This window comes from Accipiter gentilis, chromosome 10 (assembly GCF_929443795.1).
Source record: "Accipiter gentilis chromosome 10, bAccGen1.1, whole genome shotgun sequence".
In the NCBI taxonomy this organism is placed as follows: domain Eukaryota; kingdom Metazoa; phylum Chordata; class Aves; order Accipitriformes; family Accipitridae; genus Astur; species Astur gentilis.
In genome coordinates, this window is record NC_064889.1 from 5,296,731 (window position 1) to 5,319,556 (window position 22,826).

A 22,826-nucleotide genomic window follows, 5' to 3' on the forward strand; every position below is an offset into this window, starting at 1 on the left:
TCAAAAGGAGGTCTCCACAGCTTTTTAATTTACCTGTCCAGCTGGTAATGGCTGATCTAACATTTCAACATCTGGGTGCTGAGGAAGATTATATAATCTGCAGAGGTCACATATTAATCGCTTCAGCTGTTGAAGAAGCTATAAAAAAAGAAAACATGGAAATGTCTATTTAAACCAAAGCACAGAACAATATATTTTCAATTTTCTTCACATGTCGGTACTGAACTTTCGGTCAGTGTAGAGCACTTAAAACTGCACGCACTGGAATAAAGTTTTAAAGAACGCTCTTTTGCTCTGTAGTCATTGTAATAAAATCCCCACAATGGGAAACCAAGGACATGGCAAGTCAAAGATGGCTCCCATTCTCCTCATGTCAAGTGAAGAACGCCATGAGCAAAAGAATAATGTGCTCTAGCAGCACCATCCATTCCAGGCATAGGCGTATCAGCCACAGATCACTAGGGGAGAATCAAATGGTCATATTTCATGAGACAAGATTGCCCATTCCGATTTCCTAGGTTAAAGAATCAGGTCTTCAAAAAAGCAAGGAGGAACAGTCTGATTTTCCACATCCTGAATCCCTTCCTAGGGACATACCAGTGAGGCACTAGAGGCAAGACAAATGCTGTACAAGGCATAGAAACTAGCTAGTCTCTGAGCTAGAGCCCAAGTAGTCTGCTTGCCCTATCTTGTATCAAGTTGAGGCACAATCTGTTACTATCACCGATTTCTGTTTCCAGCTTTCAGCATTACATTGACGGCATTCTGTTAACTGCAAAATATGGAACACCTTTCACTCACTGTAATGCTATCCAGAAAATAAATTTAGTTCTGCAGAAACAGAGAAACATTAAATTTGCTTCTTGACCACCACGCTAATTAAGTGAATTTCCATAGCTGTTAACTTTCTCTAGGCAGCCTCAGAGTCCTAGTTAAGGCCAAGACCATAGAAGACTGGATGACTCTTCCACATACCAATGGGAGTTTGTCTTGCCACTTGTAGAAGGCAGTGTGCAAGACAGCCATTTCTGTACACAAAACCTTCAGCACCACTAGTAGTTAAAGCTTAGAGCAGCAACCTCCACTCTCCTTTAAGAATCTCTCCATGAAGGAGGGAGACTCAGGCAATGTGGCCTCACCCAAGGTATAGCATTGACCACATCATCCTGAAAGAATGATACCTCTACAACACTATTTGGTGTTTGCATACTGTATTTCTTAAAATATACAATAAATTAAGGTACTTCAGAAAAATCTAGGCACTCCAAAATATTCTACATGTCTAAAGCCTTGCTACAGGCCAGTTTAAATGCTCTTACCTTACCCTACTGCAAGTGAAAATTCATCCTCTGCAGTGTTAAGAACTCATTTCCAAGCCCAAATCACTAGCATTGATAAGCAAATGTGGCCCTTATGCTATTGGAAAGCTTCAGCGCTTTTCCTTACTTCAGTAGAAATTAACATTCCCGTTTAATAGCAATGTTATTTATTCATCGGAGGCCATGAACTGACATACCAGCCTGCATTACAAGAATTAATAACAATCTCTCCTATCGCACCATGTTTACTGTTTCTCCATCATTCATGACATTCATCCTTAACTCAAAAATAAAGCAGATGACAGCAAAAGAACTGGTGTATCAGCAACACATCTCTTGTGAGTATATACATGAGATGTGGTAGTTTATGTTGCCAGAAGCTTTCTGTAACAATCACATTTTTCACCAGTGTTAAGACTCTACACCTGTTCGAAACTTCCTGGATGTCTGAAATATCAGGAAACCTTTTAGCAGGCAGAAAGCAGGTTAATCAAAGTTACTCGGTAGACAAAATCACAGATCTTAGAACTATTATTCTCAATATTTGTAAGATGCTTAAAGTTGCAGTGCTACACATTTCGTTGAGAAAAAAATTTTCTCCTCACAAACAACACTGCTTCATGGAGAGTTGAAGCATAAACTATAAAGTTTCAGGAATTGTAATTTTTCTCATGTAGCTATGTAAAGCCATGTTTACATCTGTTATGAAGCATACAAAAAATCTAAATGGTGGGGGAAGAATACCACCACCAGGATTTGGCTGGTCCAAAGCTTGGAAAAGCAGATGAACACAATATTATATGTGTCTTTACAGACAGAGACAGTAAGGTCTGGGAAGAGAGTTAAGAACTGCTTCCTGCTCCCTCCGCTCCCCATCGTCTTCATGAGAAGTCCTGTCACCCGAGTTGAAATTCAGAAGGAATCTTTACAGCCAGGACCTAACACACTGTAAGCTTCTCTCACTTCATTCTGAACACAGCACTACTGCAAGGTACACAAGCACTCTCGAAGCAACAAACTGCTGGCACAACCTGGACCAAATTACACAGTGGCTGTGCTTGAAGAGGTGTCTCCCTGCCTCCATCAGCACATTTTCACCTTCTCATTTGCACTGGCACCAGAGATGACACAACCATACAGCAGCTTACAAGCTTCGTGGCAGATCAATTCCTGATGTGCTGCAGAACATAAGCACCAATTTCACCATAAAGGGGGAGGCAGGAACATGCAGCTGAGAGCAAGAACCCCATTCCTTGGCAGCAGTCTACACTTCAGGGTTAGCTTAATGCAACTGTCAAACTGCAGTCTCATTTCTATAGCCAAGATATTTTACTTGACATTAGTTTCTACAATCTGCAAAGGTGGTGGCAGAGTGAGAAGCTGATCGCACCTCTACAACCCTTCTTCCTCATTACTATGTTTTTCCTCCTCAGGAATTCATTTCATACCCTTGATCCTTCTGCCACGGATCACCATCACCATTATCCCTTATGCTCTGCTCATAGGTATGAAAAATCATAGGATAATTTGGGCTGAAAGGCATGTCTGGAAGTCATCTGATCCAACCCCCTGCTCTGAGCCTGGCCTAGCATGATTTGTTATGTGTTAATGGTATATGAATAGACTGTATCAAAAGGGATAGCAGATTTCTGCCATGTATTAATAATTTAAATATATTTTCAGGCTAACTTCACATACTTGGCTAATGTAAAATGAATGCTTAACACACACTTTGCTGCTATGAAGAAGAGTGGGCTATCAGTATACCAATAGTTTCCCTGGAATACAAACTGCCTCAAGCAGAAACTAAACAGCAACTAGAATGCATAATCCACAGGGTACTAAAGGAAAAATGTAAATAGTCTGCATAAGGTAAATGCTCAAGTGACCAAACACAATGTCAAATTTATAAATTAATGATACTGATTATAATTAATATAAAAATAATCGCAAAATATAAAAATAACTTATACATCCATAATACAACTTCTAATGCTTCAGGAGTTCTGAGAAGTTGGTAGTTCTTACGGACACCATAATGCTGTTTTAGAACACAAAAATACCTCTTAGAATTTTTTTGCTTCCTGTGTTAACATCTTACAAACCTGAAAATGGTTTAGAACAATTTTTCTGAAACCTATCCTACATTAGGAGGCCTTTTTATGCATGAAGAGATCTTTCTAATGGAAGATGAAAGCATTAACAACTTTAGGATACCTTTAATGATATTAATATACTGCTGGGTTCACTATGAAGCACCTTGTTTTCTGATTACCAAGAAACATGGACTTAAAAAGTACAGTGCAAGTATACACATTCTTCTATAGGTATCCATCTGCATATATATACACACACACTATATCTATATAAAAATGAAGTAATTGCTAAGTGTTAGCCTACCATTGAAGGAAACTCCTGAAGAAGGATAGAAGAGGAAACAGAGGGAAGAAATAGCTGTCATTTGGAGTGTGGCCACTACTTAGCTATCAGGTGGTCTGCGACAGTAACTGGCCTCATGCACATTCAGCAGCCTTCAGCAGTTTCAGAAAGTACATTAAAGCTTCTTCCTGCATTTTGTCTTTATAACCCCCAATGCATAATTAGTTGCTGCTGCATTGGTAGTTTGCAAGAGCCAACATTCTTTCCTGAAATGCCATCATGTGTGACTAAAACTAAATTCTTAATACAGAAGCAGTGTGCTTAGGGATAGCAGCTTATCCACGTTGTACACATACTTATGCCAGGAATTCTATACTTTTGACGTCTTCCATGCAAGTTTAAGCCCTCAAGGTTTGCAGAGTGTGAGAATTAAAGCTGCCCGTCTGAATTTAAGTCCATTTCACTACTGTCTTTAAAAAGCAAACCTCCAAATCATGTATAGTTATATTTAATAACCCATGAAGGAACGTTTGAGACTTTAGACTTGCAACTGTAACTTTCATTATATTAAAACAGAACAATGAAATTGAAGTATTGAACATAATTGAAGTAATTTAAGAAATTGAAGTATTAAACAGAACAACAAAATTATCTTTTGCATGGTACAACCACTAGAAGGCAGCTGTCAGTTTCAGCTACCCACCAAATCTAATGTAATGCTGATTTTCAGGATCTGAAAAGCAATTCAGGAGACACTAGGGATCAGAGAGAATTCTGTAGCCCTTTCATCTGCTGACTGGAACTTGTTCAATATGAACAGTTGAGCAGCTAAAGCCTCCAAACCTAATGCTATCTATGCTGATCATGTTCTTAATCTTTCAACATTTTTAGTGTTTTGACAAATTTGCATAACAAAAAGCACCATGCTGATGCCAAGGTAAGTAACACTATTTCAGACCCACAGAAGATTTTCCAGGAGACGTGCATGATTTTAACTCAGTAAAACAGTTTTTCTTTTACCATGTCAAATGACAAGGCTACCATATACATAGACCTGTCAAACTTTTATGCCTGAAGAGCATGTTCTTCAGTTTCCCAAACAGCTGATAACTGTCAAAAGTTACAAATCAAGTAGAAAGGGCAGAGTAATACCAAAGAACGCTAAATTAGGGTACATATGCTAGCAGTGCTTTTAGCACATGTTCGCTGTGCTCAGTTGAGCTCCTGGAAAAGTCCAATGCAATTTCCAATTCAAAATTTGAATGTTCAATAACTTTATGAGTTTAGAGCAACATGGCACATATGATCCTTTAGCTGCAATAAATTAAATGAAAACTGGTTTGAACATTCTAAAAGTCTAAATTGAACTGCATGAGTTTTTAGGAGGCAGTACGACAAATCAGATGCCTCTGGATTTCTACCGGTAGTTCCTTATCCCTTCCTATGCTACTCCAAGAAGTCTGTGTGTGACTTGCTCCAACACCCTTGAAGGGGAGGGAGGGACTTGCATGAGGAAAAGTTGTAGGGAGAAAAAACAAACCTCAAGCCTTTTGAGCAAAACAAAGAAGTCAGGTTTTGTAGTGTAAGTATTTGCCTCTTCAACCACTCCCATTTGTCTTCATCTTGGCATAACATAATGTGGGGTGGATTCCCGAGAAACCAATGGGCCATCCACAGGTGTCTATTACATCAACCCATCAGCTTTTACATGGGCAAGTACAATCTTGATATCAGAAGCTGTTTTCTTACAACACACATAAGCAGTCTATGTGCATAATGCAATTCAGCACAGCAAGTCCTATGCATGTTTGCAATAAAGCTTTCTACCTTATTGCAAGCAAACCTGTAGGTAGTTAAACATAGGAAATATCTTGTTTAAAACCTTTAGTCTGAAACTACTAGCTACACCAGCTTCAAGCTGGACAACCTTCAAAGAGGGTATTTAAGAAAAAAGTTGATTTGGCCACATTTTCTGCTGCTATACTGTTGTATGTCTTTCTATGCAGAAGTCACAAAGACTAAGAGATCTGTAACATTCTTCTAAATGTAGTTTAGTCTAGAGTTTAGGTTTTAAGAAGAAAATACACAACTGATATATGTCTCCCCTCTAATCAGATCCAGCATAATAGACTAAAATGCTCGTGTTCCTCTGCAATGCCCCTTTGTTTTTAATCATGGCAAGGCCCGTGAAGACTGTCACCTTCTTGCTAGTTTTCTGATTATTTCTGCTAGAAGTCAAATGCATCCTAAATATTCTTTAGAAAAATAAATTTACACATCCTTATTTAACATCAAGTATGCTTGAATAACATTATCCCAGTAAACATTACAGGTAAATGATTTCCTGAAAAAGAACATTCCCAATTTTTCCAAAACCAGGCAAATACTAAGGCCAGCACTTAATCCATGCAACAAGCAGTATTCTGTAGACTGATTTGTTTTGTATGCACCACATACATGCATGCATTGCAGTACACAAAAATAAACAAAAAATGTTAAAATAATCCGTTAATAAAGACCATCCTTAAGGGCTATTTAATAGCCATAAAGTTGAATTTGGAGAGGAAAAACAATACTTTAAATCACTGAATTTGTCAGCAGGCTGCAAGACTGCTGTTTGTGGAACAAAGTACATTTGTACTGAAATTTATCTCCAAGCAATATTCAAGGACACTTACTTTCCTGCATAGAATGACGTCCTGGTTTTGGCTGGGATATAGTTAATTTTCTTTCTAGTAGCTGGTGGAGTGTTATATTTTGGATTTAGTATGAAAATAACGTTGATAGCAACAACTGAAGACGTCAGTGTGTTAAGTAGTGTTTAGACTAAGTCAAGGACTTTTCAGCTTCTCGCGCCCAGCCAGCAAGAAGTCTGGAGGGGCACAAGAAGTTGGAAGGGGACACAGCCAGGATGCTGACCCAAACTGGCCAAAGCTATATTCCATACCGTGTGACATCATGCCCAGTATATAAACTGGGGGGAGTTGGCCAGGAGGGGTGGATTGCTGCTTGGGTACTAACTGGGCATCAGTTGGCAAGTGGTGAGCAATTGCATTGTGCATCACTTGTATATTCCAATCCTTTTATTACTACTATTGCCATTTTATTATTGTTATTATTATCATTATTATTTTAAACTGTTCGTATCTCAACCCACGAGTTTTACTTCAGGGGGTTTTTTTCCCCCCCAACTCTCTCCTCCATCCTCCTGGGTGGAGGGGAAGTGAGTGAGCAGCTTCGTGGTGCTTAGCTGCTGGCTAGGGTTAAACCATGACAAATGGGAAGTTAATTTTTATATATGTATATATACATACACACACAGCTCTTATCACTACATCAAAAGGGTACTCAAGTGACATATAATGCCTGATAGTCTTCTGAAATACAAAACTACCACTAGAATCTGTGCAAAGATTTTTCTTTAAATAACAATCATCCAAAGTCACAACACTGTTGAAACTTATCACTAGCTAAGGAACATTCTGATGAACTAGAAGCTATCAGGTCAAGTCTTCACTGAAACCAAGAATTCTTTGTATTAGTTACCATTATAGCCATATTTTGGAGAATACACATTCTCAAAAACACACAGCTTTTGCCTCCATAATCAATCGCTGTGCAAAGAAAACTCTAGAAGAGCAGTTTTATTCAGTAGTTTAAAGTTCTCATGCATTTCACTGTCACATTATTTTCAGAAAACTTCAAACTGTAATTACTGGGGCTGAAACTTAACTTGTTTTAAAGAGCAAGCATTTAAGTCATCTCCTCCTTGCCCCAAATCTTTTGGATTACTTGTAGTTCACATGTTTTTGGAAGAGACACTTGTGTTTACAAAAAAACCTAAATAACCCCCAAATTGAACTAATTTAATTGTTTGTTCATGTCACAAAGCTAAATTAACAACCAAAACCAAATAAACACCCAAAACAACGAAAACACTTGCTCACCAGAGTATTGCTCTTCTTAATATCTTCTAAGCGCTCTAAGACTGAAGTCAGGTTCGGGTCATCTGATTCTACAAACCATATTGGTGATGAAGAGGGGTAAGACTCCTGTCAAAAAAAGTAACACAAAAGACCCAACAAATAAACAAACAAATAACCCATAAAGCTTTTAAAATTCATTCACCCAAAAAATTTCACAACGAAGTATTAACATCACCTTTTATCTTACTCTAAGTCAGATAACATAGAAGCTTTTAACAGCATTTTTAGGCAACACAAGAGAAGTTGAAAGAAATCCAGCCAACTGCTTCTTCTAGTGTTTCGTTCTATTGATCAGATGATGGACATTATGAAGTAACAGTGCTGAAAAATTTAAAGCCCTGGGTGCAGCTGGAGCAGGAGGGAGAAATTTAGAAATGCAGTGCAGGTTATCATTACCAAAAAATGGAATCACAAGTAGTACATGTCAAAGAATAAAACTACATCAATGCTAATTTTTCATAAGAATACAGATTCTTCCAAATAAAAGCTGTGAAAGCAACAGCCAGGATTATTCTCCTCAACCAGAATTATTCAAACTGTTCTAGCACTAGCCCTCAGACTGAAGCAACATAGCTAAAGTCTCCTGCCTCAGAGGACAAGATAATGGGCAGATCACGATGCCAAAAATCTACAATTTTATCTTTGTACCATCAAGCCTTATAGAGGACTTTCCGCTATTGAAAACTTTGTTAGACAATATATTGCATACAACCCTATCAAGAAAGCTTACAGAATAATTTTTTTCCACCAACAGTCCTACAGCTGTTAGGCAGGTGCCAAAACACATCCTAGTGACAGTGAGATTCAAATGGGTTCACAGGATTGGAAGTGTACTTGATTTTCCAGAACACATTGTGGTTAGGGCATATACAACGCATGGAATAGACGTGGCCCACAACCGCTCAAACTATCCATGACAAGTGATTTTTCTGTCACTAAGCTGGCACAGCATGCAGCCCTTCAAAAGGTGCTAGAAAGACCCTTGCTACAAAAAGGTAAACAGAAGTCCTTTGCCTCTCCTTTAGATGTTTCAAAAAGCAATTCCAATTTTTTCCCAACACAGGTTTGGTAACATTGCGAGGATGGAGGAAACCACATAGCTTCCAACTCAACAGTAAGTACCCCTTCATACCATTGACATGCTTGGGGTTTTTTTGTTTTGTTTTAGTTATTTAAGGTGTTCTCCACTTCTCACCCATTCAATTAAATTCTAGTAGCTGAGGGCAAATTGCTGAACCTCAGTTTCATCACCCAGATACTATCTTCATATTCCCAGGTCTTACAAAAGAATATGAGGGAATTTTCATTCACTTCTCTCACTGAACTTTAAAAGGAAGAATTCCATATTTCTCATTCCAGAGACAGCAAATCATGCTTTATTCTTCAACACTTAATATTCAAGGTTCCTACTGCTACTCTAATAGGTGACTCCAAAATATGCACTATGCTTACAAATTTACACTCTTTCTTGATTGCATTGTGTATTTTTTTGCTTTATAGTTTTCAAGCAGTAAGAAGTTTCACAGGAGGAAGACATCACACCTATCTGTCGGTGTTGCTGTCTGGTCTTTAGCGATTCCCAAGCAAATTTAGCCTTAGCAAGCTCTCAAAGAACAAGTCCCAAAAGAAAAACCCAGACCTTCCTAACTTAGACAATCTTCTGTCTTTTCAAAAATACCGGGCTTATCAGGATACAGAACACTACCCATTTGAAAACTGGAGAAAAATACAAGCATGTTAGAATTGGCTTTTAATAATACAAAGCTTACTTCCTAACTGACCTTCTAGCTGAAGCACTTAACCTCATAAAAGAAGCCATGTGATTAGATAAAGGAAATCAGCTTTGGCAAAACAGACTATCAGAGCAGAGTTCTCACCTGGCAGCATACTCAAGGGAAGTTCTAGCTCCAGAGGTCTAAGATTCCCACCTGTAAACTGACACTTTTGCATAAACTTTTTTTAAAAAGCTCAATCCCCCCAACCAAGTTTATATATATTTTTTTTAAATCACAGCTAAAAATACCTTAGAAGAATACATGATATTCCTAGTACCTTTATGAAAAGACAAACTGTTTACATCTTTCAGCTTTACTTCAAAGCATACCATACATAAAGCAGAGACCTTAGAATATCTATTCTTGATTAAGTAAGGCCTAACATCTCAAATGCATGTCAAGAAAGTCCAGTGCTCAGCTTGCCAAGATTTTAAGGCTAAGGAAGGCAAACAGATGGGTAATTATGTGTGGTTTAATCACTTTCTTCCTTTACCAAATACAGTACCTTGGAAAAGTGTATTTTCTCCTCAGTTTCACTTAAGACACTCTTGAAAGACTAACCACTAACACTGCTGGAGAAACAAGGTTGAATTCTCAGCTGCCATTGTGTTCCCAAACTATTATTTTTAGGAGCTACATTTCATTAAAGATATTCTAGGTTTTGTACTGATAACATGTCACTCATTTTTAGTAACATACAAGCTACCTATAAAGTCTTCTGCAACAGAGCAATATTTTTACCGCAAGACTTTCATACTGCTCACTGGATCTTTACACATAGTGGGGAATATCAGAAGGGAGATTCTACTGTGGACCTACTGCCCAAACACTTGTCTGAAACGGTGATTTTTGAGACCTGAACTTCTCTGTCCAGCTCATTAGGTTAAGAGAAAGGCAACTGGGTAAACACTACTACTCTGACTTTAGATTACACCAACATTCCCATCAGAATATACAAAGAAAAAGCAAAATCCCTTCCAAGATTCATTAAGCCATCTGCTTCTTAAAATCCTCAGACTCATTAGAATAAAAATATTCTCCAGATACAGTCAACATTTGGACTGTGTATGCACATTCTCCTAACAAGTATTTTTGGCTTTTTTTTTTTTTTTTTTTTTAAATTAAGCATTTGTTATGTTAGTCCAGGTCTAAGCAAGTCTATTAATTGCAATGACTTATAGAAGATAAACGTCTGTCAGTCCACTTTTCTAAACCGTATCTGGAATCTGAAGACTGCTTACAGACTGTAGTTCAATTCTTCACTGTCTATATTCTTCTTTTCTGCCAAATTCATCTCTCCTTTCTCCACCAGAAGGATTTAATGAACAAACCCACAGCAGAACATTTGTTGGTTGCAAACAGTATCTATCCCAGTCGGGGGCGGGGCTATACAAAAATGTCCTCAAAAAAACCTGCAACAAGTCCTTTGTCAGACAGTGACATGACTGATAGTTCAGATTTGATGATCAAGCAAACCCACTATGTGTTTAAATACATTACAGTGGCTACGTGAACATGCTGATGCCTTCTGCACTGAATGACAGTCCTTCCTCATTCTTTGCTCTCCTTCCAACTCATTCCATTTTTTGCAATGAAAGCAAGTCCTGCTGTATGTGAGAAAACATACTGGGATTTGATACTGCCTGCATTATTAGTGTATAGTACATACGAATTACTACACCCCCAAAATGATTAAATATTCAAATTTTTAGTCTGCTTTAGCTTTTGAAACATGAATGGGAACAATGCATTTATCAGAAAGGCTTTTCTTAAACAGTGTGTAAGTATATTCACTCAACTCTATCAGAAAAGACTTCAAATTTTAGAATATGGATATTTAATTGCATATCCCAACTTTTTCACAACAGATGCTTAATATTAAAATACAAGTTCAAACTTCCAGTTTGTTGCAACATTTTTTAATTCTTCAGACTTACCAATAAATATGTTCATTTAACTTAAAAAACATAAATGGCACTAAGTTTCTCTAGATCTATAAGTAATCCATATTTTTGGAACAGCTGAGTTTCACGCGGATATGAGTCACTGTATTTTGAAATACAGAATTCACATACAAACTTCAAACATTCTGATCTTGAGATAAAGCAAGCTCACGAGTTCGTAACACATAGCATGCAATGAAAAACTAAGCTTGTGGTTTGTAAGGTCAAACAACTAACTTCACACGAGCTAATTCTGTTGAGAGAATGAAGTCAACTTTTTCTTCCGTATCTGCACCCTATAGAGAGGAGAGATGGGTTTGAGTTGTTATGCCATGTAAGGAACACAAGCTTCTCAAATACGAAGACAACATTCCATGAGATGAACCCTAAAATAGCAGTTGTTTTACTATTAATTCTCAGTGGCTAAAAACCGCAACATTATTTTGGGCCTTCCACTCCACAGCTGACATACAGTGATTTTGTATAATCTAGCTTAGCTGCACAGGTATCACCCATATTAAGTGCTTGAGATCTTTTATGTAACATGACATTTTCTTGCTCTCTACAAATAAAAGCAAAAATTCATCACAATAGGCAAAGGCTACAATGCTTAGGCTTGGGCAGCTTTCACAAGCTAATGCATGCTATACAGCTTGAAAAGCTAATGCAATTGCTCAGTAAGACATGACACACTGAGATGACATCACACCTAGCATGTACTGAGGCCTGAGGACAAAGGCTGGATGTTTACAGCCAACCCAGATACAATTACAATTCATGGGATCATCACTTCTAGAGAGTCTTTGTATTAACACCAGGACAGATTGGGAGCTCTGTCAACATGAACGCTTCTGTAGCTGCTCTAACAGAATGCAGCAAAAATCATTTAGCCTACTAATAAACATACAAAATACAAAGAAAATAAAACCCTGCACTCCTGACACGAACAATTTCAAAACCTATCAAATCATTTTGGAAAACCACAGCATATTAGAAGAATACACGCAGAATCTCACTGTTCAGACGTTCCATTGCATCCTCTGTAAGAGGGTCTACTTACATTTTACTAACAACTTTGCTTACCAAAAAAAGAAGCAAAAAGTGACAGAAGATACCAGGAACACACACATTAAGACAGCTTTTCCTGGGTAGAGATTTGTCATCTAAGTATATCCTATCTAAGCTTTCTCATCCTTAACAATAAGGCTGTTTTACTTGCAATGTTATATAATCTTTACCCTGTTCTCTAAGGCTACAGCATCACAATTTTGATGTTATTAAGAGCCTTTTAAACAAGCTATTTCTAAATTGCTCCAATATTGCTGAAATTGTGAAGTTCCTAAATTAAAACAACACATCTTGCTCACATTCCTAAGATTAGAACAACCTGTACACACACTTTGCTATGAGGTACTAGAGTAAACACATCTCCTTGTACACAACACAGCCATTTTATCATGGCCAAATAGTAGGAAAACACATTTAAATACACATCTTCAGCATTATGATTTAAAATTGCAATTACATGCTGACAGTACTTAATTTTCTTTAATTTCCAGATTATCTTAGATTGAAAAAGTGTTTTTTTCTTTTAAACTCCATACTGGCTGAACAAAATTCAACCAATTTTATTTCTTTTCTGTTTCTAAGTTTTTGCAAAATCTCCATCGACAGAACCTAGTTCTGTTCTTCTTACAGCAACTACAACTAAAACTTAGCCGATTTTCATAACAGCACTTCTATCTTCTCAATCCCAAAATTTTTTGTCCATCCCCTTTACTTCCAAACAACAGAATGTCAAACTCCAGATCTTTTAAACAGCTTAATTGCTTTGAGAAGGCCAGCAAGAGACCATTCTAGCTCACACAAATCTTGGTAATGAAGTAAATCCTAATGTAAGAAGACATTTCAGAGGGCTAATGCAGTCTTCTCAAGGTAAATACATTTGCAGCTATAACCACACATCAAGTAATTGATCTCAAATCATAGATGGCTTTCCCTCAGCAGACACCTTGATGCTACCAAATTTATTTGAATTAAATAGCAGAATTAGTTTTTTTTAAAAAATAAAATCAAGTCCCACTGGTTAGGGATCATATACACATCCTACACGAACATTCAAAAAAAAAATACTGAAGATTAAACTACACAATTAGCTACAATTTAGTACATATTATTTGCAACTGTTAGTCAATCATTCACTACTTATGAATTTTTCACCTGTGTCAGCCTGCCTTTAGATGAAAACAAACAAAAAAACCCAGAATTAATACTAACAAAAAAAAAATCAGGAATTGAGAAGATATTCTTAAAGCTAAAGTTTAGCTTGATGACCGTAAGACACTAGTACTTACATCTCCTTAAAAGAGTATTAGTTGTGATTACACACTGCTTCCCATTATTAGTGGCCAAATTTTCCAAAGGCAGCTTAAGATGCAAGTAAGCATTTTCTACCACTAGGTACTTGAGTACCCGTGAAATCTACAGACTAAGAACCTTTAAAAGTCAGCAGACTGTCATCTGCCCTCCCCTCCCATTCTCTATAATCATTAAAGAAGAAAGCATGAAGGGTCACTTTCAACTCAGGTTTTTTGAAACTTCAATAAAACTATTTCCCAGAAACCTCAAGTTACTGAAACCCCAAAACTTGGTATTTTCAACATCCAGACATCACCATTTGCTCTGTTGTACAGACTGAATGAGTTATGGAACATATTACAATATTCTAACATTTCCAAGTTCAAGTAAAAATTGGCACTTTTACATATGAAATAACTGTCATTTCTTGAAGAACCTAACAGTTCGGTGATCCAGAGTTCTACAAGACAAGTGTATGCTGGGGCAGTGGGGGGTGTTTAAAAATAAAATTTAATATTGGGGGTAGGGAGAAAGCAAAGTGAATTTTACTCACCTCTACTGAAGTAGGGGAAATTTTCAACCTGCTTCTCCTTTCGAATTTTAAGATTGTATACAACATACTATTATCTTGCTCAATACATATAAACAGAAGAATGTCTTTTATTCACTGGAGTTCAGTTAAACAGAGATCTTTAACTGTCTCTATACCACAGAAAGCAAGCTTCTATTAGCTTTAATTTTCTTACACTCTTCCTGAAGTCAAAGCCTGACATGCTCAGTTCAGTGAGAATACTTACTACAACTCATATTTGGCAAGACACCAAGTTCAACTGACTAAAATAAATATATCTCTTTTAAACATAGAAAATTACTGCAATTCTCCCCTCAAGTTTAATGACTGTCTTGACAACTACAGCCTATACAAGACAATCCCAGATGAAGCAGCATGCTTTGGTCAGACCCCTGGAGACGGCAAGAGCTTCATTATCCTGCACCTTTACAGGAGGTAGGTGAAAGAATCCCATAATCCTGCTCTGTGTAGGTTCTGCTAATATGCTTATCACTGCAGAACTGAATACCTTCAGGAGCGTATTAAAACAACACAACTAACAGGGTCATGGGTTTCCTCTCCCACACACTCTCCAGGGAATGAGGCAAGTGTAGCAGAGTATCTTGTTTTAGATTTGTTTATGTTATTAAATACAGCCATGTTAGAGAAGGCAGGGTCAAAGGCATGTGCCTCACGGAACAAAAAGACCGTAACAAACCACAACTCTATAGGTGCCTGTAAAATTAATTCTACAATCAGAAATTGTCCCAAACAAAAATAAATACAGTTCTCTGTACAAACAAGTTCTGCTGATTGCAGAAGGCTACCACAAAAGTAACCACAAGGAAATGTTTCTGTAAAGAGAATACAGAATGATTATGGACATTACTTTTGTCTTCATAACAGACATCCTCTTGAGCAGAGCAAAGCAGTTCCCCTCCTGCCACATCAGGCTTTTACAGACACACATGCAATGGTCTGCCACTTTGCACCTTCTACAGCCACCTTCTGTTCAAGTGCACACGGACTACAGCATGTTTAAGTGAACTGAAAGCCTAGATTATGGAACACGTTTTGCAATATACGCATTGAGCAGCATCTGCAAGTGCCAATATTCATAAGATGGTGACCACAGCATAGGTACATAAGTATGAACAGGAACAGTATGTCAATGGCAATTCACTTGTGTGAAAATTGTTCCAAAACCCAAGAAGCCTGTAATTTGCAGCTTCATCTGCACAAATTCATTTGTTCAACCCAGGCCCGTAAAATTATCTTGAAATTATTATGCATCTTTTAATTTTTTTACTTTAGATAAAGCTAAGACAGAAAAGAACATTTTAAGGAAAAAAAAAATCCTGGAAAAGACTTAAGCAAATGCTGCTTTCAAATAGGCACATACAAGAGGCCAGTAATTTCAAAGTTTGTGAAATAATCTAACATACTTCTGTGTTTTACTTCCATGTCTCTATCTAGGTACACACATTTAAATCTCCTGCTGCTTAAACATCATTACCTTAGAAGAAGCCAAAACACATAAAACCAAAGTAGCAAAGGCACAAAATATCACTTCAAATGGTCACAAATGTGAATGCAGATGTGGTGTTCTCACGCACCTTATGGTCAAGTTTTTACAGCCACTCTTTGAACTATTTAATCTACACAAAATGTCCCAATTGCCTATTCTGGTACATGAAAATGCACATTACCGTTGGAAAAATAGGTTTATCAGACTCTCTCATAAGTTGTCACAACCTCATCCACTCCCCTTACCAAATAGAAGGCAGCAGGCTACTTGTCATCCAGTATAACACAACTACACAGAATTAAAATACAAACTTTGAGCATAAAAGCAAAAAAGGCGCTTCTCTGATAAAAACATAGTTATTGATCTTCACTGTGAAGCAACATTTTATTTTCCAGGTCATCATCGTAATGCAGCATGCCATCTATCCATTCAAAGAAATTCACAGAAAAGACAAACACTCTTAACATTTTGTATGGACCCAAAGTAAAATCCACCTAACGTTAATGTACTGCTGCTCAAACACAACTCTTAAGTTAAAACTAAGCATGATTTAGCTAACAGCAAAGCAAGTGACAGTTGTTCAAAGAGCAGTGTGTAGTCTCTGAAAATGAAAACTGTTGTTGAGGACCAACCCAGTTAAGTGAGCTAAGGAACATTCCTTTGCCAATACTATTAACAGCAACAAAGTTACAGATCATCCACACTGAAAATTGAGCAAAGAACACATCATCACCGAAGAACGACTTACTTATCAGGAAGCAGGTTATAGAGCTGAGACTAGAATCCAGATTTTTACCATAGCACCTCACAGCAGCTGGATCAACCTATCTTGCTCCTCACACACAAAAAACCCACTGTGTGCTTGTACGCTTGTCTTGACAGTTGTCAGAGGATAGTTGTTTTAGAGCCCTCAGCCACAAGGGTTCTCTTCTTTAATGCGTGCATTATACATGCACTCAAGCTGGCAATGGTTTATCTAATAAGCAGCTAGACACACGCGCTAAAGAGAAAGCTATTTTGCAAATCTGTCTCTCCAACACTCTTTCTTTACCAGCAGCACTGTATCTTATGTGACTAAATTCCTGAAGGAAGTCCAGTTACTTGAAACAAATTATCAACTTGTTCTAATCATCAAGAGTTAATCACCTACTTCTGCAACTATACAGACAAGTACATTCAGAAAGTTATCATCAACATTAGTGTCACAAAGCCAGAGTAGCAAGAAATGCCTTGTAATACGGCTAGAACTGAAGAAGTGGTTTTAAATAAGTTGCAACATGTCACTCTCTCCCTGACATAACTTGAAAAAGAAGTTTCCTAGCAGACCTATTCTTGCCTTTATCACTTAGACAGTTACTCCACAGAATGCAAAGCCTGACGTCACTTCTGCTGTCACTCAGAAATCCAGCATGTTCTCTTCATTCTCTTTATCTTCAGGAATTTACATCTTTCAAGTGTTCAAATCACTCAGCCCCTCTTCCATCAAAGGCACTGTGCCCTTTTCCCCCTCTCTGAGAACAACTTTCCTCTTTTCTGCCTTTTCTCTTTACAAACTTGCTGTGCTCCAGACACATCTGCAGACACAAGGATTCTTCATTCTTACCCACTGCTAACAGAGGTCCTGCTGCTCTACTGCTCTTACACCCGAGTACCACTCCAGCCACCACCCACCAGGTTCCCAAGCTCTCCCCTCAGAGCAACACGTACGCAGCTGCCCTGACTGCTGCTTAAGTCACTGGCCTTCAGATTAGAGCCATTTAGGTGGAACTTTGTCCCCCACACACAAAATTTCAGTACCATGGAGTTCAACCAATGTTTACCATTAATAAGTAAAATACCACACTCTTACCACAGTTATTTCCTACTTCAAAAATTCAAGGAAGCCTGTGGTATCTTGAACACCACTGCACAGGAACACTTCAATTTTTTTTTCTAATACCACTATACAACTTCTGACAGAGCTTATATTTCTGCCTTTCTGAATACACACTGAAGAAGCTACTGCAAGATCTGAACCGTATGGAACTCTCTCAAGGGGGGGTTAAAAAAATTAGAGATCTGGGAGAAAGGAGAATACAGTCCAAACTAAATCTCAAGAAACCACGCACTAACTGCTCTACGGTACTTAATTCACCAGGATGGCTTGTATGCATGAGATAACAAAAAAGAAACAAAACATGTAAGGTCATTATTTTAATACCACACTTAAAGATCACAGCTGGAAGCAACAAATCAGTAATACACACTAACTGCTATGCTTGTTTCCAGCAAAGATCAACTGAAAACTATTCTGATCATATTAGCTTCAACTGTACTGAATACAGGCAGGCTGATATGAGATCTAAATGTTAGATATCCTTTCCTTACTATAATCAGTCATTTAATTTTCCAGCTGTCTTCTATCAGCTGGTGACAGGTCATTTTCACTTCTCCTACAGAGCCTGCAGCTGAAGAAATACAGTGGAATGCTTACTAAATCATAAACTATCACATCTCTTAAAAATGGCATATTACCATTCATGGTCTAAAGAAAAAAAACAGAACAAAAAGAAAAAAGCCCATACAACTTCAGGCAGGAATTCAGGGGTTTATAACCTTTCAAAAGCCACATAAAAGCAAACAACCTGACAGTACTGAACAGTAGTCCACACTGAGGCATAACTAAAATAGTAGTTATTTCTGTTAATCAGCTTCTACTAACAATTGTTCCTATCCAGTTTTGCCCTGTCTTTTTTTTTTTTAATAGAACTATTTAAAGAACTGTCTCCATCTTTGTATCTTCCATTCTCCTGAAAGGAAATTGATTTTACAAGTAAACAAACAAACTACTTCCAGTTAGTCTGGTCCAGTTGTCTCTCTTTAGCTGTAACTGTAACAAACCAGGCACTCACGTAGGCCCACTGGACTGATGCCGGCTCGGATATTCCACACAGGAGCGAACCCAAGTGCTGCTGCAGACTCAGCCAGCGCTTGGCAAGCAGCTTTCTGTTGGCAATGCTGGCTTCAGCAGTCTTCCCCAGCATTCACTCATTCCTATGCCCTCTGTTGTGACGGTACAGCTGTTTTGTGCAGCCATGCAGTGAACCAGACCGGGAAATGATCCAGATTAACAATAACCCAGTAAAGAATTTTTACATGCCAGCCAGGTCCTTAATCCAGTAAACTCAATTTTGGCCACCTCAGAAGGCACATAGCCTTTGCTGGTCTGCAAGCAACAGCAGTATTATAGAGCGCACAGGACAACCATACTTTGTTCTTCCTAGCAATCGCAATTTTTAATTCATGTTGAGGAATATCGACATGTCATCAATATACAGTATCACCTGGCATAACACAGAAAAAACACCTGCAGAGTCATTCTAGTCTGCATAAGTCTGACAGAATGAAGTTATTCTTTTTTGGGAACAAACTTTTGATCAACTCCATTAATAACATCTGATTTTACAAAGTTCCTTTGTAGGCAGACTGCCACAATGAATTTGGAAGTGCAACCTTATTTTCCAGAATAGAACACACTTTCTACACTAGTCCCTTTTTTTTTTTCCTCATTTCATTCATAAAAAGCTTTGACAAAAAAGCCAAAATCTTAACATGCCCTGCACCCATCACCCCTCTACCCCCATCCCCCTAAGAAAAAAAAAATTAAAAAAAAAATCAAGATTAGCAGTACATTCTCTTGCTTCTTGTAGCATAAGAAAGGTCTCTGGCAAGGCCAACTACCACTACTCCAATTTTTGACACAAAGTAAATCTCACTGGCAACACAAATCAAAGCGAACCATCACATACCAGCAAATCCCTGTTACAAAGTAGCCCTACTCTTAAGTTAGTCTCTGAAAAAGTAGTGAAGATGAAGAAACATACAAAAATTACCAGGTATCTTCCAGGCTTTTACAAAAACCTCCTGAACAGTTAACATGAGGAAGCATGCTGTGTAAAAAGAATATAATTCTTTTTATAAAACTTCTTTTAATTATCAAAGTGCAGGGAGACCTCTTTTGAGGTCCACAACAGTCCCAGTTGAGAAACTGTTGTATCATTAACTCACATGAGTAACCCATTTCAAATAAGTGCAATTTCCTGTACATTAAAACCTCAACATAAGCTAGTATTTATATTTGAAGCCCGCCATTGTGGCTTTCAAGGATATTTCAGGAGCACTTCATACATTATGGAGGGGACATAACAACTGCCTGCAAAGTCCTGAAGTACTGGTTACAGCCTTTCACACACAGCACAACTAAGCTGTGGTGTCAGAAAGTAAGGTCTTATGTCTTCCAGACACAAAACTTTCCCCCTGCTCCTTTTTACAATATTCTTTCTCCAATTAGAGACTTGGCATACAAAGAGAAGTTAAAATCCTAACTCCTCTAGTATTTTTTTTTTTTGTTTGCTTAATTTTGGTTTGCTAAATAAAACGACTAAACTTCTCAATTTCTACTGCCTAAGATATATTTGAAAATAGTTACTTGAGTGCCCTTTTTTAAAACACCAAGTATGTCGAATTCAAGTTAGAAAGTACATATTGTCAAGATAAAGCTGTGTGTGCTTTTCTTTATTCCTAGTATCCATATGCTGCAAGACAAAGGTCTTGACCTCACTACAGAATGTCTAGTAATCTAAAAAAATATCTGTGGTTTGAACTGAACGCCTCATTCATTGTATGGTTAGTTCTGTGTACAAATAACCTTTTTAAAAGGCTATCAGCTGTCTAGGCATTAGCGAGAAGTGCTTTTAATATCAAAGTCCTACACCTTTGAAGAACTATTGCGTGTTCTAATACACTTCCTGTATATACGCAACTTGTCAAAAGCTTCATAGGTAGTATCTTTTCATTGATTCTGGTTTAGAAGGGAAAATAAAGTCTTCTCCCATCAATTGCAGTTATCTGTAGACAGCAACCTTTTCAAGCCTTTCATAGCAGCTTCTAAGTCCGATTTAGCAGCAGGGTATTTTTCAGTGAAAGCAGAAGATACTTCTTTCCAACAGAGAAGCAAGAGTATACTGGAGTCAGCCATATCAGCTGAATGGAATTGTTAATGTATGAAGGATACCACTGCACATCAGAGCCCAGTATATGTCTGGGGCAAAATCTGCTCCCACTCAGAGGTGGCGCAAACCCCGTTCTACCTGCAAGTGCTACTTGAGGACACAGAATTCCAACAGTAGTCTTGTGTACAGGTGGAGAGATATTAATATCCAGTTTCTCTCTGAAGAGATTATACAGAAAATATAAGATGCTTACAGCAATCCAAATCAGTCCTTTCTCGTGCAATAACAAGGAAAAGATAGAATAATTCTAACATACCCTTTGGAATACTATGACAAAAGTGTGATAAGGTACCAAACTGAAACTACAAGTTGCATGGAAAGACACTTACCTAAAGTCACGATCGATAAACACGCTCCTCTAGGTAAGGCCACTGTTTTGATACCATTTCAAAAAACATGCAGAACAGGACCAGGATAAATACAAATACTTTGTAAAGGACACTGGTTTATTGAACTTGATTAATTGGAATACTGCTGTTAAATAAAAAGGAAACCTGAGAAAAACAGAAGACTCCAGAATGGAGACACTGCTGTTGGCATAACAAAATGGGAATGTGAAGGTACACAGCCTGAACAAGTTCAATAATTAGACAGTTCTCAGGAATAAGCAGCAATGTTTCTGACAGGGATGACTCCACCCTGAAGTGCCTCTTTTAAAATAATCTGATTAACCATTTAAGTTCCAATATGGGTCACTACCAGAAATCATGAAGGACAGACTTTGACAAAGCTTGCCTGTCACTTTATGAAACAGAAGAGCTACCGAGTAAAATATATCTTGCTTTCATTTCAAGCACTGTTCAGTATCACAGGTAGACCACTCCTAGGATGCTGCAGCAAATGCTTAACTTTGACAGTTCTACAAATTCATACTGCAGACAATCAGAAAATCATCTCAGTGAGAAATTCCAGGGCAGGCTTCTAATCAAGCTGTGGAATTTAGTCTAGGAAACTCGTGGAGATCCACACAGTTCCTAAGCAGACATTCTCCCTCAGCTCTCCAGGACAACGTTTCCTCTTTCCTCTGCCTTCTCTCTCTAGACTGGAGAAAAGAAAGAGATCCATTGTGAAGATCAGAGGAACTTAGTTATTGGGGCTCTTTTCAGACTTAGTGCAGAAGATACTGGAAGCTTCCTTCCCTAGCAGTTTTCTTCTCCATCCAGTAACTTTAGCATCTGTACACACTGCTAGACAGCTTTCATTTTGGGTAAAATATTGAGGTACCCAAACAGAACCACAAAGAAAAAAGTGATTACTGAGCTTTGTACTTACTCTTCCCCTTAACAGAATTCTTGAGCATCCAAACGCACAATCTACTGTAAGCTCTTGTCGAGTAAGGGAAATATCCTGGCTTGATCAGTATTGTAGGGGTTAAATTGGCTAAAAGAAGCAAACAGCTAAAGTTACATATTTGCACTACAGATCTAGAGCACTTCTGCAGCTTCTGATAGCAGCTTCTGATGCAGAGGGTGAATCTCCCCAAGAAAACATATTTACCAACAACTTTATAGCCTTACCAGCTTTTACTTGCTAATACCACCATTTGAAGTTCCAGTTCCCACAGTACCTGCAGATCCACTGAAGCACAGTAAACAAGACTTATGCTCTTCTAGTTTACAGTACCTACAGAAAAAGACCTGGAGGGAATTAGGAGTCAGAGCCAAGAGAATCAATTCAGGGGAAGGGGAGGGGAAGAAGAATAAATCACTTTTGTCATACTTTGAGTTCTAACGCTTGTGTCAAAAAACTAGGACAGAAGTCCAGAGGTCAGCTTTCTCTTTTTGGCTCTGGCACCTGCTGCCCACTTGCTTCAAGAGAGCCACCTCTGTATCTCAGGTTGCCCTCTCCCATTTATTTTTAACACATGGGGAAAATAGCCCCCTACCTCAAAGAGCCAAAAATTAGCAAACATTGGAAAGTACCGAGCTGCTCACGGA

General features: G+C 38.0%; 1 protein-coding gene across 2 annotated transcripts in view; it reads right to left on the minus strand.

Annotated features, from left to right (window-relative positions):
* The window catches only part of UBE2Q2 (ubiquitin conjugating enzyme E2 Q2), a 54,182-nt gene that overhangs the window by 28,545 nt on the left and 2,811 nt on the right, over positions 1 to 22,826 (minus strand). For both annotated transcript variants that reach the window (XM_049811948.1, XM_049811947.1), the window contains exons 2-3: positions 7,646 to 7,750; positions 34 to 138 (exon numbers count right to left, since the gene is read on the minus strand). In XM_049811948.1, coding sequence (XP_049667905.1) covers positions 34 to 138; positions 7,646 to 7,750 — 210 coding nt within the window. The remainder of the gene's footprint in view (positions 1 to 33; positions 139 to 7,645; positions 7,751 to 22,826) is intronic.